The sequence below is a fragment of the Bos mutus genome, chromosome 27 (genome assembly GCF_027580195.1).
Source record: "Bos mutus isolate GX-2022 chromosome 27, NWIPB_WYAK_1.1, whole genome shotgun sequence".
NCBI classification, from domain to species: Eukaryota; Metazoa; Chordata; class Mammalia; order Artiodactyla; family Bovidae; genus Bos; species Bos mutus.
In genome coordinates, this window is record NC_091643.1 from 25,327,454 (window position 1) to 25,343,207 (window position 15,754).

Consider the following 15,754-nt stretch of genomic DNA (forward strand, 5'->3'; position numbering starts at 1 on the left):
GGATGGGTAAATTCACTTGCCATTTGTGGATAAAGGCAAATTCTTAATCCTGATTTTTTGGGGGTTAGTTTTGTGTCCTTCTATTTTTCCCCATACTGTGTTCGTATTTTTATTTACATCCTTCAAATTACTTTAATTAATTTTTATTGGAGTATACTTGCTTTACAATGTTGTGTTAGTTTCTACTGTACAGCAAAATGCATCAGCCATACATGTACATATATCCCCTCCCTTTTGGATTTCTTTCCCATTCAAGTCACCACAGTGCGCTGAGTAGAGTTCCCTGTTCTACACAGTACATCCTTCCTGTTCTGTTTCTTTCTGGTGTCAAACACTGATCTTCAAGATCTCCCAGACTCCCTAATGGATATAGTGAGTGAAGTGAGTGAAGTCGTTCAGTTGTATCTGACTCTTTGTGACCCCGTGGACTGTAGCCCACCATGCTCCTCCGTCCATGGGATTCTCCAGGCAAGAATACTGGAGTGGGTTGCCATTTCCTTCTCCAGGGGATCTTCCTGACCCAGGGATTGAACCCAGGTCTCCCGCATTGCAGGCAGATGCTTTAACCTCTGAGCTACCTGGGAAGCCCCCCTTAATGGATATAGTAATCTTTAAATACCCGGTAGCAGTGTTCTGCAGCCTGCTTGCTCAAGCTCAAAAGAACTGATTGTTACATTTTCAGGCATTTAGTGAGCCAAGTTGTAAGAGGCATTATTTTAAAATGTTATATAAATTTATAAGTAGATAAATTATATTAAAATCAAAAGCAGTAAGTGCTAGAAACTCATCACTCCCCAATTATTTTACTATTCCTATTACCTCTTTGATATGTGTATCACGCAAATTCTATATAATGTGGTGCTACTGTGCATCTTCTTACAACTCTACCACTGGTAATGTCATGTTGGTAGCTTGAAATCAGCCATGGTGGGAGTATTTATACTGTGGAAATCTGTAAACACTACAAATCAGGGCTCTCCTGCCTTCTACCCCAGAACCAGCGGTTAAACTTTTACCAGTACAGCACAGGAGCCTGCACACTGAGCTGTCTAAGAAAAGCAATTCCTGCATTTTCCAAAAACCGTTCCTACATGTGACTCCACCTCTTTCATTCCAGGCACAGCAGATCAGTATTAGAGTAAGGAACTAACTAAAATATAAAGCCCCTCTAGGCTAGACAAAATGAACGTTTTCTCTTTAGGCTCTGAACTAAGATTCATAGAGACTGATGAAATTAGACTGTGACATGGTCACAGCAGTATGTTAGAATAAATGTCCTTGAACTCTTACTATGTGGGTTTGTAGAGCCTACCTGATTACCTCACTTACTTACATACTTACAGTACCACTTTTATCTCATGGTACCACTTTTCCCCAGTTGGATGTGGATTTTATCCATAAAGAATATCTCTTATTTGAGCGAATGCAATTTCTATTCTACTGTTCACAAATTAGTGCATCTTAAGAGAAATTGTCTTAAATTCTTAGTTTCTGATTGCAATACAGAAACTATGTAGGTGGAGGGCAGAATATAAAGGCTCGAGTTCTGGTTGCGTGACCCAGAGAAAATTATTTAATTTTTTCACTCATCAGAAAAAAATTAAATGTGTGCACATTTTCATGGATTTTAAGTCCGAAGGTTGTACCAAGATGCTTCAGGCCTGACTGTGGGTGTTTAAAGAGAGCTTTAAGTAGGCAGGATCCAGATGTCCTCCTGTTTTCAACTAGAGACACTCTGGTGTTATTTACTGGAAATTCTGGACCTGGTCTGAAAATGTTGCTCAGCACAGTGTTCTGGGGAACACGTAAAGATCAACTGGAGCTGGCAAGAAATGAGACTGGTTTGCTGTCCCGCTAAGCTTCTGCACGTACATACACAGACTTACCTTATGCTATGCTTGATTTCTCTAATGGTTCCCTCTTGGTGCTGAGCTTTCCATCTGTTCTGAAGGCTGCCCTTCTGTTTGGTTATCTGCCCTTAAAACAATTTCCCATCCAACACCTGACAGTCTGGGGTTCGAGCCAGAGATGAGGGTATATGCTGGTTGCACTAGGCCCTACCACCAGGTACCTACTGAGCCTGTCCATATGGACATCTCACAGGAGAGAGTGCTGGAAGTCAAAGAAGATAAAACACTAGATTGTTTCTTAAAATACCTTTCCTTACTAGATAAGGAAAATAGTTCATGAGCAGCTTCTTAAGGATTTTCAGGTACTAAAACACTTTTTGTTTTTATTAGAACACTTTTTAAGATGCTCCTTCATTCAATCTCTTTAGGCTATGGATGGGATGGGAGTTTGGGGGAGAATGGATACATGCATATGTATAGCTGAGTCGCTCTGCTACACACCTGAAACTATCACAGCACTGTTATTTAGCTATACTTCCTTACAAACTGAAAAGTTTAAAACAATTAAACAGAAGATATCATTATAGATGCTAAAAAAAATCTCTTTAGGCTGTATCAAGATTATCTACCTTTTCTGTTAGTTTCCAATTCTTCAATCAATTTTTCCTCTTAATGCTTTATAATCTCAATTTCTTTTAAGTCACATAGTACATAACTAAGCAAGTTTTAACACACCATAGTAAGTAGCATATCATTCAAGAGCATTAGGAAGAAAATCTATTTTTTTATTAGATTGGTGCAAAAGTAATTGCAGTTTTTCACTGTTAAACTTTGCCATTTGATATTGGAATACATTCTTAAACACATATGTTTATGTTAGACATCATTTTAATGTGCATTTCTCACTTTATGCTTTTTTGTTAATAACTTCTACTTGCAGTGTATTTTATATTTATTTTAGACTATGGAAATGATGTTAGACAAAAAGCAAATTTGAGCAATTTTAAAATTTGAGTTCAAAAGGGGTCATAAAGCATCAGAGACAACTCACAACATTAATGACACATTTGACCCAAGAACTGCCAATGAACATACAGTGCAGTGGTGGTTCAAGAAATTTTGCAGAGGAGACAAGAGCCTTGAAGATGAGGAGCCTAGTGGTGGGCCATGGGAAGTTGACAACAACCAATTGAGAGGATCATTGAAACTGATCCTCTTAAAACTACACAAGAGGTTACCAAAGAACTCAACAACAACCATTTACAGTCATTTAGCATTTGGAGCAAATTGGAAAGATCAAGCTCAATAAGCAGGTGCCTCATGAGCTGACTGAAAATCAAAAAATCATTGTTTTGAAGCACTGTCTTTGCTCAGTCTACATAGCAACAACAAAATATTTCTCGATCGATTGTGACATGCAATGAAAAGTGGATAACCAGCGATGGCCAGTTCAGTGGTTGGACCAAGAAGAAGCTCCAGAGCACTTTCTACAGCCAAACTTGCACCAAAAAATGGTCATGGTCACTGTTTGGTTGTCTGCTGCCCATCTGATCTGCTAAAGCTTTCTGAATCCCCATGAATCCATTACATCCGAGAAGTATGCTCAGCAAATTGATAAGCTGCGCTGAAAACTGCAACACCTACAGCCAGCATTGATCAACAGCAAGGGCCCAATCTTCTCCACAAAAATGACTGACCGCACATTGCACAACCAGAGCTTCAAAAGTTGAATAAATTGGGTTATTAAACTTTGCCCCATCCACCATATTCACCTGACCTCTTGCCAACCGACTGCCATTTTTTCAAGCATCTCGACAACTTTTTGCAGAAGAAATGCTTCCACAACCAGCAGGAGGCAGAAATATTCCAAGAGTTTGTCGAATCTTGAAGCATGGATTTTTACAGTACAGGGATAAACTAATTTATTTTCTCATTGGCAAAAATGTGTTGATTGTAATGGTTCCTGTTTTGATTAATAAAGGTGTGTTTGAGCCTGGTTATAAAGAGTCGGACACGACTGAGCGACTGAACTGAACTGAACTGATAATGATTTAAAATTCACAGTTCAAAACCGCAGTTAAGTTTGCACTGACTTAATATATAAACTTTTTGTTGAAGTATTATATGCATTAAAATGATATACAATTAGCCATTGTAACTGGATAGTTCTAGGAATTTTCGCAGAGGGAATATCCTTGTTTAACCAGCACCCACATCAAGGAACGGAACATGAACAGAACTCTAGGACCCCCCTTCTTCCACTGTCAGTCACTACCCTGTGCCCAAAGAAACCACCATCATGATTTCTGACACCACATGTATATGTTTATATGTTGTTGTGTTTGAACATTATAAATAGAATAACACAGTTCTGTTGTGCCTGCCTTCTTTGAACCATGTAATTACATGGAGCTGCATTTTAGTAATTTTCACTGCTATACAGCAGTCAATTTTGTGACTATATCACAATTTTTAAAAATTCAGGACATTGTTGATGAACTTATGAATACTTTGTAGTTTCTGGCCAATTACAAATATTCCTCTATATGTCTTTTGATGCACATAAATACTCATTGCTGTTGAATATTTCATATAGGAGTGAAATTAATGGGTCATAGCATATGCATATGCTAAACTCTAGTAGTTACAGCCAATACTTTTAAAAAGATGGTATTTGTTTTCTTACCCAAGTGTCATGCTTGCATAATGGATGATGGATATATTACTCAGAGGCCATTCTTCACTAGAAGACCGCTTTTTGTGGGCTTGAAAACTTTAATTACTATCAGGCATGAGAACTGGACTATTGAGAAAGGGCTCACATGTTTCAGGCAGCCAGCTTTACTAGTCCTTGTTTCCAAAAGACATAAAAAAAGATGTCCCTGCCACCAAATGGAGGATAAAGACAATAAGAATTGAACGGTGATACACTATCAGCAAAGATCATGGAACTTATATAAAACCAGAAATTACACAAATCAGATAGGTCAAATGTAATGGTCAAAATAATATTATTACTGGTCTTGATGTTAGGTATTTAAATGTATACCACTGACAGCTTGGTGGTGTCACCAGTGAGACATGTAAGAACAAAAGGAAAGTATCAAGGTCAAGTCACTGAACTTTGTCCATGGAGCGGGCTGGAATTTCTCAGAGTACAGAAAAGAACCAAGTAGAAGCTTACTGCTTTAAGGCTCTAAATGTTGCTGCTGCCGCTGCTAAGTCGCTTCAGTCGTATCCGACTCTGTGAGACCCCATAGACGGCAGCCCACCAGGCTCCCCCGTCCCTGGGATTCTCCAGGCAAGAACACTGGAGTGGGTTGCCATTTCCTTCTCCAATGCATGAAATTGAAAAGTGAAAGTGAAGTCGCTCAGTTGTGTCCGACTCCTAGCGACCCCATGGACTGCAGCCCACCAGACTCCTCCATCCATGGGATTTTCCAGGCAAGAGTACTTGAGTGGGGTGCCATTGCCTTCTCCACTAAATGTTGCTAGATTGTGCCAAATTACAGTATGTAAGAGGATGGCTTCAAATCACAAAATTTGTTTCTGAATCTGCCCTTCGTCATGACCACAACCTTTCCATGCCAACCTCTTGCTTTCTCCTTTTATCCTTCTATTTGCATTAATTATATTTTAGGATGTGTTGCTTACTTTATCAACTTTTTTAGCATCAGATGACCTACTTTATTTTCTTGTCTCCTAATTCACCTTCCTATCTTAGCCTCTCCCCCTACCCCTCACAACAATAATAAATTCCCTTCTTCATTTAATAAACATTTGTTGAAGTCCTACTATGTGCAAGCAGTTGGACTAAGTAGATGATCTGGTTTCATGGAGCTAGGAGGCTTTACTTTGACCAAGGGGAGAGGTCAGAGTGCAAACCATTATCAACCTGTCTTTGGCAGTGGAAGCTGGTCACAATAGAAAAAGAATCCTTAGCACCCTCCATAAATGGGTTTCCATGGCTCTGGATGCTGGGGAATAAAGTTGTAGGCTCCCAGAGGCTGGCTCTCTGAAGACAAATGACCAAGAAAAGGCTGCAACTCCACAGAACATACTTTCCCATCACTTTCTCTTTTGACTTTGCCAATTATTCCCCCAAGGAAAACAGCACTGAAGATGAGGACCACTTTCCCAAGAGAGCAGTGGCTTGGTGCAGCCTTTGGCTGGTGGCCTCCCTCTGTCAGAATTGAGTAGGCCTGAGGGTGGGGGCGGGGCTCATCTGCCCTGATGTAGGATCTCAGATATAATTGCTCCTCTTCCAACCAGTCAAGATTCTAGTGCTCAGAATGAATAAAACTAGACAAGCAGGATTTTTTTTAATAGGAGTTTTTATTAAACAGGACATTTCTTCTTAGGCATGACACATATTACACTTAAATATCACATTTTCAAAATTTAAAAGTCACTCATTTTGTTTGCAATTTTAAAAGTATTAAAAGGTGAAAATAATTGGGTCATGGGATGGAATTGTAATTGGAAAGAAAAAAGCAACTGTAGGGCAATTATGGGTTTTGAAGGGCTTCCCTGGTGGCTCAGACGGTAAAAGAATCTGCCTACAATGTGGGAGACTTGGGTTCCATCCCTGGGTTGGGAAGATCCCCTGGCAGAGGGCATGGCAACCCACTCCAGTATTCTTGCCTGGAGAATCCCCATGGTCAGAGGAGCCTGGCGGGCTGCGGTCCATGGGGTCAAAAAGAGTCTGACATGACTGAGAGAACAAGCACAGCACAGCAGCATGGGTTGAGAAGGGAAATGACATATGAAAAATGCTATGAAGAAAGTATTTCTATTCGGTTTACTAATAAGCTTGGAGCGTTTTGGTTAATTAGGCTCATGGGTTCAGAAGGTGATCACCTATATTCCATTATTTTGTAGGAAAAGAGTCTCCAAAGAAGGCTTCCCAGGTGGCTGGGTGATAAAGAATCTGCTTAACAATTCAGGAGCCACAGGAGATACAGGTACCATCCCTGGGTTGGGAGGGTCCCCTGGAGGCAGAAATGGCAACCCACTCCAGTATTCTTGCCTGGAGAATCCCCATGGACAGAGGAGCCTGGTGGGCTACCGTCCATGGGGTCACAAAGAGTCAGACACAACTTAGTGACTAAATCAGCACCACCACAGCTTTTAGGAGGGAGGTAGGAAGGAAAGCTATAAATAGAATAACTTCTGCATGCAGAGAGACCTTTTACCCAAAGCCTTCTGAGTATTTGGAGAACCTACTAAACCCAGCAACTCTCACAGCAGAACTTGATTTTGAGCCAAAGAAATGGCTTTCAGGAACTCTATAAATTTTTTTTAACTAGAGAGAAATTATATAGAGTTAGATATATATATCTGAAATCATGTTAGGTAGAGAATTTCTGTCATGTTTCTTATCTGTAATACCTTATTGTATTACCTCCCTAATTCTTTTTATACCTACTTGGCTTTTAATATGCATCTAATAAAAATTCATCAGTCTGTCCAAGAACTCTGCTATTAGGCCATGTGAGAAATTTATGAGAAAATCCACAAATTGTATTTAGATCAAAGTAAACAATGCCAGAAGAAGAACTGGATTATATATGCAGAGAATAAATGCTTCTGTTGAAATTTTCAGAATTCAGAGGAAGCAGAAATTGAAGGAATCTTGGTGATAAAACAAGGACCCAGCACAGAGTTTTCCTTACGGTACTGAATACATAAACCCAACAGGCTGAAAGTAAAAGAAACACAGACACAGCATCCTGAAATAGACACATTTGTTTCATGTAATAGAGGACTTTTCTGTTTATCACTTTTAGTGGCTTTAAGAAAGAACAATTCCATTCAGTTCAGTTCAGTTCAGTCGCTCAGTCATGTCCGACTCTTTGCAATCCTATGGACTGCAGCACTCCAGGCTTTCCTGTCCATCACCAACTCCCGGAGCTTACTCAAACTCATGTCCATCGAGTCACTGATGCCAGCCAACCATCTCATCCTCTGTCATCCCCTTCTCCTCCTGCCTTCAATCTTTCCCAGCATCAGGTGGCCAAAGTATTTCTAGTGAGTCAGTTCTTCGCATCAGGTGGCCAAAGTATTGGAGTTTCAGCTTCAGCATCAGTCCTTCCAATGAATACTCAGGACTGATTTCCTTTAGGATTGATTGGTTGGATCTCTTTGGAGTCCAAGGGACTCTCAAGAGTCTTCTCCAACACCACAGTTCAAAAGCATCAGTTCTTTTGTGCTCAGCCTTCTTTATGGTCCAACTGTCACACCCATATATGACTACTGGAAAAACCAAAGCTTTGACTAGACAGACCTTTGTTGGCAAAATAATGTCTCTGCTTTTTAATATACTGTCTAGGTTGGTCATAGCTTTTCTCCCAAGGAACAAGCGTCTTTTAATTTCATGGCTGCAGTCACCATTGACAGTGATTTTGGAGCCCCCCCCGCCCCCCCGGCAAATCAAGTCTGTCACTGTTTCCATTGTTTCCCCATCTATTTGCCATGAAGTGATGGGACTGGATGCCATGATCTTAGTTTTCTGAAAGTTGAGCTTTAAGCCAACTTTTTCACTCTCCTCTTTCATTTTCATCAAGAGGCTCTTCAGTTCTTCACTTTCTGTCATAACGGTGGTGTCATCTGCATATCTGAGGTTATTGATATTTCTCCTGGCAATCTTGATTCCAGCTTTTGCTTCATCCAACCCAGCATTTCACATGATGTATTCTGCATATAAGTTAAATAAGCAGGGTGACAATATGCAGCCTTGATGGACTCCTTTTCCTGTTTGGAACCAGTCTGTTGTTTCATGTCCAGTTCTAACTGTTGCTTCTTGACCTGTATACAGATTTCTCAGGAAGCAGGTCAGGTGGTCTGGTATTCCCATCTCTAAGAATTTTCCACAGTTTGTTGTGATCCACACAATCAAAGGCTTTGGTGTAGTCAATAAAGCAGAAGTAGATGTTTTTCTGAAACTCTCTTGCATTTTGGATGATCCAACAGATGTTGGCATTAGCCTATATTAAAATAAGTAATTGAGGTGTATCTGATAGATTACTTATAGGCAAGGGCTTTGTTAGGAATGGCAATTTCAGAATCTGGACCAGAAAAATCTCATTTTGTTTGCCTCTGAAAATCCCTAGTCTTCATAAGAATTGCCAGGATCTAAACCCCTTGTGGATGTTTCCCTGGTGGCTCAGTGGTAAAGAATCCTAAAGAATCCGTCTGCAATGCAGACACTGTAGGAGAACTGGATGTTCAATCCTTGGGTTGGAAAGATTTCCTGGAGAAGGGCATGGCAACTGACTTCAGGATTCTTGCCTGGTGAATACTATGGACAGAGGAGCCAGGCTGGCTACAGTTCATAGGGTCACAAGGGGTCAGACATGACTGAAGCGACAGCACACACTTTGAGCTGTAGTCACAAGGGGTTTGAGTGCGTGCTGTCGCTTCAGTCATGTCTGACTCTTTGTGACCCTATGGACTGTAGCCAGCTTGGCTCCTCTGTCCATAGTATTCTCCAGGCAAGAATCCTGAAGTCAGTTGCCATGCCCTTCTCCAGGAAATCTTTCCAACCCAAGGATTGAACATCCAGTTCTCCTACGGTGTCTGCATTGCAGACGGATTCTTTACCACTGAGCCACCAGGGAAACATCCACAAGGGGTTTAGATCCTGGCAATTCTTGTAAAGACTAAGGGTTTTCAGAGGCAAACAAAATTAGATTTTCTGGCCCAGATTCTGAAATTGCCATTCCTAACAAAGCCCTTGCCTATAAGTAATCTATCAGATACACCTCAATTACTTATTTTAATACAGGCTAATGCCAACATCTGTTTGATCATCCAAAATGCAAGAGAGTTCCAGAAAAACATCTACTTCTGCTTTATAGATTCAGAGTATTTGAAGGATTCCTCTAAACATTCCCTGGTGGCTCAGACAGTAAAGCGTCTGCCTGCAATGCGGGAGACCCAGGTTCGATCCCTGGGTGGGGAAGATCCTCTGGAGAAGGAAATGGCAATCCACTCCAGCACTCTTACCTGGAAAATCCCATGGACAGAGGAGCCTGATAGGCTACAGTCCATGGGGTCGTAAAGAGTCGGACACGACTGAGCGACTTCACGTTCACTTTTCACTTTAATGCATTGGAGAAGGAAATGGCAACCCACTCCAGTGTTCTTGCCTGGAGAATCCCAAGGACGGGGGAGCCTGGTGGGCTGCCATCTATGGAGTCGCACAGAGTCGGACACAATTGAAGCGACTTAGCAGCAGCAGCAGCAGTCAGATATCATCAATGCAATTACAACTGTGTTTATGAAACATCAAACCTGTTAAACCACCAGCCAGACTGATCCTCTTTCGCACAGTTCCCTTCGTAGTTGTCGTTATCTCTGTCCCACGTGCTGAATTTCATTCTTTGGTGACTGGCCCACCATTGCACTTCAGGATGAAAATTTCCAGTAAGGGAGTCTCCAGCGGTTCCAGAATATTCCCCAATACGTACATACATAGGAAACTGATAAAAACATACATAGTAGGAAACTGATAAAAATGTCATAAACACGTTCTCATAAAGTGTAGCAGACAAACAAGTACAGAAATAACAAAAATGACACAATGTGCTTACCCATTATTTATTTTATATCAACAGCTTCCTCCCAAAAGTATCTTTCAAGACAGCTCTGTTGTATTGAATGAAGTCACCGCAGGTATGGCAATGTTTTTCAAACACATGGAGGATAACTAAAAAACAGCAGGTATGCCAATCCTAATCTCCCCAATCATTGGTCTCCCCTTCTCCACGCCTCCCATGTATGTGTTCTCTACTCTGCTTCTCTATGCCTGCCCTGGAAATGGGTTTATCTGTACCATTTTTCTAAACTCCACATATACTGGTTAATATACTCTATTTGTTTTTCTCTTTCTGACTTAACTCTGAGTGACAAGACTCTAAGACCATCCACATATCTAGTGGGAAGCTGCTGTACAGCACAGGAAGTTCAGCTCTGTGCTCTGATCACCTAGATGGGTGGGATGGGAAGGGGCGGCTGGGAGGGAAGCTCAAAAGCGATACATGTTTAAGTATAGCTGATTCACTTTGTCGCGTAGCAGAAACTAACGCAACACTGTAAAGCAGCTGTACCCCCTCCTTCAAAAAAAAAAATAAGTATTAGCCTTCTCCCCTCAAACAGTATCAGCCTTCTCCCATCAAAATATCAGAAACTGTCACGTAATTAAAAAAATTCTTTGACTTAATAGTTTTATGACTTGAGCCAAATTTTTATGTGCCATTTTCTGTCGCAACGCCTGAAGATACAATTGCAAATTATTCACGGTCTATCTGAAGATGAGAATACTGTTAGGGGTTGTGACTTTCTTAGCGCGGCGCGAGGCTGACGGAGACCCACCCCCGAGAAGCAGAGGCGGAGGATCCAGTCAGCGGAGGGGCGCCGGGACACCCTGACAACCGAGGGCTCGGCCCAGCCCCGCCGACCCGGGCTGTCGCCTGCGGTGTTGGGTTTTCGCGCAGTCAGGTGTCTTCGGAGGCAGGCGCAAGATATTTATGACCGCGGGGTTGGGCCGGGAATGCAGGGCCGAGGAGCAGCCGGTTGTGCCTCCTCCCCAGGCTTATTCGCAGCCAGAGATCCCCCTCGTCTACACCCTTTAGCCGAAGGCGCTCCGACAGGTGACTCCAGTGAGGGGCGGCAATCTTAGGGTCGCTCTCGGCCAGCGGCGAGGCTCGGCGCACCGACTTCTCGCGAGGTTTCGGGCCCCCCTCCGCCCCCTCACCCGCCCCCTCCTGGCTGAGGCGCCGGCAGCTCCCGCTATGGCTGCGCTGCGGAGGCTCCTGTGGCCGCCGCCTCGGCTGCCGCCTCCGTGCTCGCCTCATCATCCCGCCCATGGGCCGTGGGGGCGGCCTGCGGGGACAGCCCCGGGCCCTCCGGGCCGGCCCTTCTCCTGCCGGGAGGAGGACGAGGGGGCTGTGGCGGAGGCGGCTTGGAGGCGGCGGCGGCGCTGGCGGGAGCTGAGCTTCGCGGCCGCGGCCGGCGGGGGTCTGGTCGGCCTGGTGTGCTACCAGCTGTACGGGGACCCCAGGGCCGACTCCGCGCGGGCGGCGGGCCCCTGGCTCCCCTCGGAGAGCGCGGCCGCAGAGCCAGAGGACCCGCCCGGCGGCGGGGGGCTGCTCCCCATCCCGGTCGCCGCTGCCAAGGAGACGGTACGTGCGTGGGAGCGCCTGCGCGCGCCTGGGCGGGCCGGCAGGTGACTCCCGGGGTGAGGACCGCCAGGTGTTAACACCTGAGTGCCGGGAGAGACGGGGTGACGGCCGCGCGGGGCGCGCGTGAGACCGGACGTTGGGGGTTGTCGCGGTGTGACTCTGGGGCCGCCGATCAGGGACGTCCTGTGAGCGAGACCGAAACCTTCTAGGTCGGGCAGCCCAGACTCGGGCAGCCGAGTCTGTTCACCCAGCGTGGGGAAGACACACCTGGTGCATCACATGTCTTGACGCATCACATCAGGACCTTTAGGTTGCTGCAGCCGCCACCTAGCCACCAAAGCCCAAACCCACGACAAAATAAAAAAAACCCTGACCCAGCAGAAGCCAAGGGCAAGACAGGCTGAAAGTCATGGCAGAAAGGGCTGCATACGCGAGAGAACGTACTCCCAGGCGGAGCCGGCCTCAGCGCATGATCAAGGAGGTTCAGCACCTTAGGAGCCAGCGCATCAAAGGCGTGGTCTGAGATCCCAGAGGCCACTGCATTATTGTAAGGAGGTTTATGAGTCCCAACAGCGGAAATGCCAAAACTGTGTAGCCTCCTTATATGTCAGAAAGAACGAGTGAAGATGTCACCAGATTAAAAAACAACAACAATTATTCAAGAAGTATATTTCTCTCCCTCCTCCCCTAGTAAAGCCAGATACTCTTAAGTACGATCAATAAGCAAGAAGATGGATAGGACAGTAAAAGTAGGAAACTGAAAGAGGATTAACTCTTGTAGAGAAACTTCAGAGGAAACTGTTCAGGTATCATCATATGGTTGGCATTATAAGGTAAAGGTGAGTATAAGGCAAGAATGAAAAGAGGGGCAGGGAGCTTTTGTCTTATTAGTGTATCAAGAATCATGCATGACTAGGAAGTCATTTAGGAAAACTCTTGCAAGACAGGAAGAGTGTGAAGGGCTTAGATGACAATAATTGGGGGAAGAGACAGCTATTCTGTTTTGAACTTTCATATAATTTATATACTCTTTATTCTTTGCCCAAATCGGTGATGGTGATCTGATGTAAGTTCATCAGTTCTTTTGGTGGAGATTGTTGATGTAGAGCAGGGAATCTATGTTAAGGACCTTCTAGTAGCAAATCACAAATACATAGCGTAAAGTATATTTATACAGTGAATGCTTAAAATACTAACAAATACCCTCAACCTTCACCCCCTTCACCGCGTCACAAACACATGTTAAGCTTGTGTCCTGTTTAACCAAGTGAAAGTGAAAGTGAAAGGCGCTTAGTCGTGTCGGAGGCTTTGCGACCCCATGGACTATACAGTCCAGGGAATTCTCCAGGCCAGAATACTGGAGTGGCTAGCCTTTCCCTTCTCCAGGGGATCTTCCCAACCCAGGGATTGAACCCAGGTCTCCCACATTGCAGGGGGTTTCTTTACCAGTTGAGCCACAAGGGAAGCCTTTTAATCAACCTCAGTTATCTGGGAACATTGAAGATTCAAATGGTATTTTCTTCTTTCTAACAAATCAGTTTTACTTTTAAAGTTGAGAGAGTGTCATGCAGTTTTGAAAGCCCACACTCAGAGAGCTGGGACTCTGGTTTTATCACTTCCTAGTTGTGTCATTACTGAAACTCAATGCCTGTATCCTCATCTGTGAAATTAATAGTCTGTCTCATAGAGTTGTGACAGTTAAATGAGTTAATATATTTAAAGGAGTTAGAATGGTACTCCTAGCATGTAGTGAGCATTCAGCAAATTTGTATTTTTATTTTATTCATTTGTTTACTTATTTATTGTCTGTATTTATTTACCTACATTATTACTGCTTGCTGTTTATAAAAATTCTTGTACATTGTTTTAAAAATCAAATAATACTGAAGTTGTGTCTTACCCTTATTCCTTTTGCATTTTATTTTTCCTGTCCTCTGAAAACTTTTATAATCTTTTTATCCCTGGTGTTTGAAAATTTCAGGATAATGAGCTTTGGTGTGGGCATTTTTTTGTTTACTGTGCCTTATACTTAAGGATCCTTTCAGTAAGGAAATTCACATCTGGAAGTTCTTTGTACTTTTCTTGTATTATTTCTTGGACAGTTTCTTCTCTGTTTTCTTTTTCTGGAATCTGTGTCAGTTTGAAGTTACACTTCCTGACAGATCCTAATCTAATTGAAATTCTAATCTTACTTACATTCTAGCTTTTTAATCTGTTTATTTGATATGGGAAGTATCTTTGATCTCCCAACCTGCCTTTTAAATGTTTTATTTCAACTATCCTAATTTTTTAATTCAAAGAACTATTTTGTGTTCTCTGCTGTTCATGTGTTTCAGCATTCTGTTTTGTTTTATGGCTGCTAAAGTTCTCTTTGTATCATAAGAATATTAATTATAGGATTTTAAAAAATTGTCTACTACTCCATGCATTGTGTTGTTTCTTCCAGATTTTTTTTTTTTTTTGGTTTGATTTTCTAAGCTCTCACTTCCTTTTTGGAGGTTTTCCTTGCTTACTTGTGGTTGTTGCCTGTCTGAATTTGAGAAGCTCTTTGTACCTAAGCATGACTTTTCATTTGGTAATCTGGGCTTTTCATTAGGGTGGCATCCAAATGTCAGTATTTTAAAAGTCTTTTTCTCTGGTGTCATTGCACTTCTGTAAAGAATAGGTGAGTTGGGACGAGCAGTTGTCTTCTGGATTCAGGCACAGGTGCATGTTCGTGTGAGAGCATGTGTGCTGGGGGAATGTCCAGGGATGGGCTTCCATCCTGTTATCTCATCCTCTCTTTTCAGCCCCACTGCTTGCTCTGCTTCCACGACAACATGTGTTCCCTGGGCCTCATCCTTTCTGGGGTCTATGCTGACAATCAGCCAACTTCTGTTTGGCCTCCTCCTCCAAGGCACCCAGGGAGTGCCTCTGCTTCTCTAGGTCAATTATCACTCCTCCAGGCCTTCAATTGTACAAGTCTGATGAATTCTCTTGAGTGTTTAAGTCTCCTTTCCTTTTTTGCTTTTTCAGTCCTTGTGTGTTTACACCTTTTGAGAGATTCATTTATTGTGATCTTAATGTGGTTAGAGGAGGAAGGGGCTGAAAGTCATGAGTTCAATCTGCCATGTGTCAGAAATAGTTTCAACTAGAGTTGTCTCTTCGTTTATTATGCTTATATTTGATTTCCCTGAAGTGGTAGAAGTGATTCCTTTTGATGTTTCATACTATAGCTAAGAAACTTTGATTTATAAAGCCTCTTTTAAGCTTCATTTTATACTGAACATAAACCTAGCATATAAATTAACCTGTAGCTGTTATGAGAATAATATAACTGATGGGAGTGAACAACAGTAACGTACAGACATACAGTTCTGTTACCTTGAAGATGTTTGTTTTAAAGACACTGCCTCTGAACTTCCTCCAGAAGGCCTTCCCTGATAGATTTGTTCAAATACCCCTGCTTATCCTGTATTCCCAGATGACGACTTTTTGCAGTTTTTTGTTAACTCTCTTCCCTGCTGTCTTAGTCTTTTAAGGAGCAGCATAGTGTTGGTCTTGATCACCTTTATATCTTCATTGCCTGGTATGGAGCCTATTCCTGGTTTCTTGTTGTTTAGTCCTTCAGTCATGTCTGACTCTTTGCCACCCCATGAACTGTAGCCTGCCAGGCTCCTCTGTCCATGGGATTCTCCAGGCAAGAATACTGGAGTGGGTTGCCATTTCTTCCTGCAGGGA

General features: G+C 42.9%; 1 protein-coding gene and 1 long non-coding RNA gene across 6 annotated transcripts in view; one reads left to right on the forward strand and one right to left on the reverse strand.

The window, feature by feature from the left end:
• The window catches only part of MICU3 (mitochondrial calcium uptake family member 3), a 93,231-nt gene that overhangs the window by 3,355 nt on the left and 74,122 nt on the right, over positions 1 to 15,754 (forward strand). Inside the window, exons 2-3 of one of the 5 annotated variants that reach the window (XM_070364354.1) lie at positions 6,732 to 6,814; positions 10,469 to 10,574. In XM_070364354.1, coding sequence (XP_070220455.1) covers positions 10,512 to 10,574 — 63 coding nt within the window. In that variant the 5' untranslated portion in view covers positions 6,732 to 6,814; positions 10,469 to 10,511. Of the gene's footprint in view, positions 1 to 6,731; positions 6,815 to 10,468; positions 10,575 to 11,420; positions 11,504 to 11,528; positions 12,035 to 15,754 lie in introns of those variants that run through there. The other 4 variants (XM_070364356.1, XM_070364352.1, XM_070364351.1 and 1 more) reach the window with 4 other exon arrangements.
• Positions 9,565 to 11,523, reverse strand: LOC138985970 (uncharacterized). Its single transcript, XR_011462900.1, has 3 exons — positions 11,226 to 11,523; positions 10,445 to 10,560; positions 9,565 to 10,333 (listed from the first exon to the last, which is right to left on the reverse strand). It is a non-coding gene; the product is annotated as an uncharacterized lncRNA (long non-coding RNA).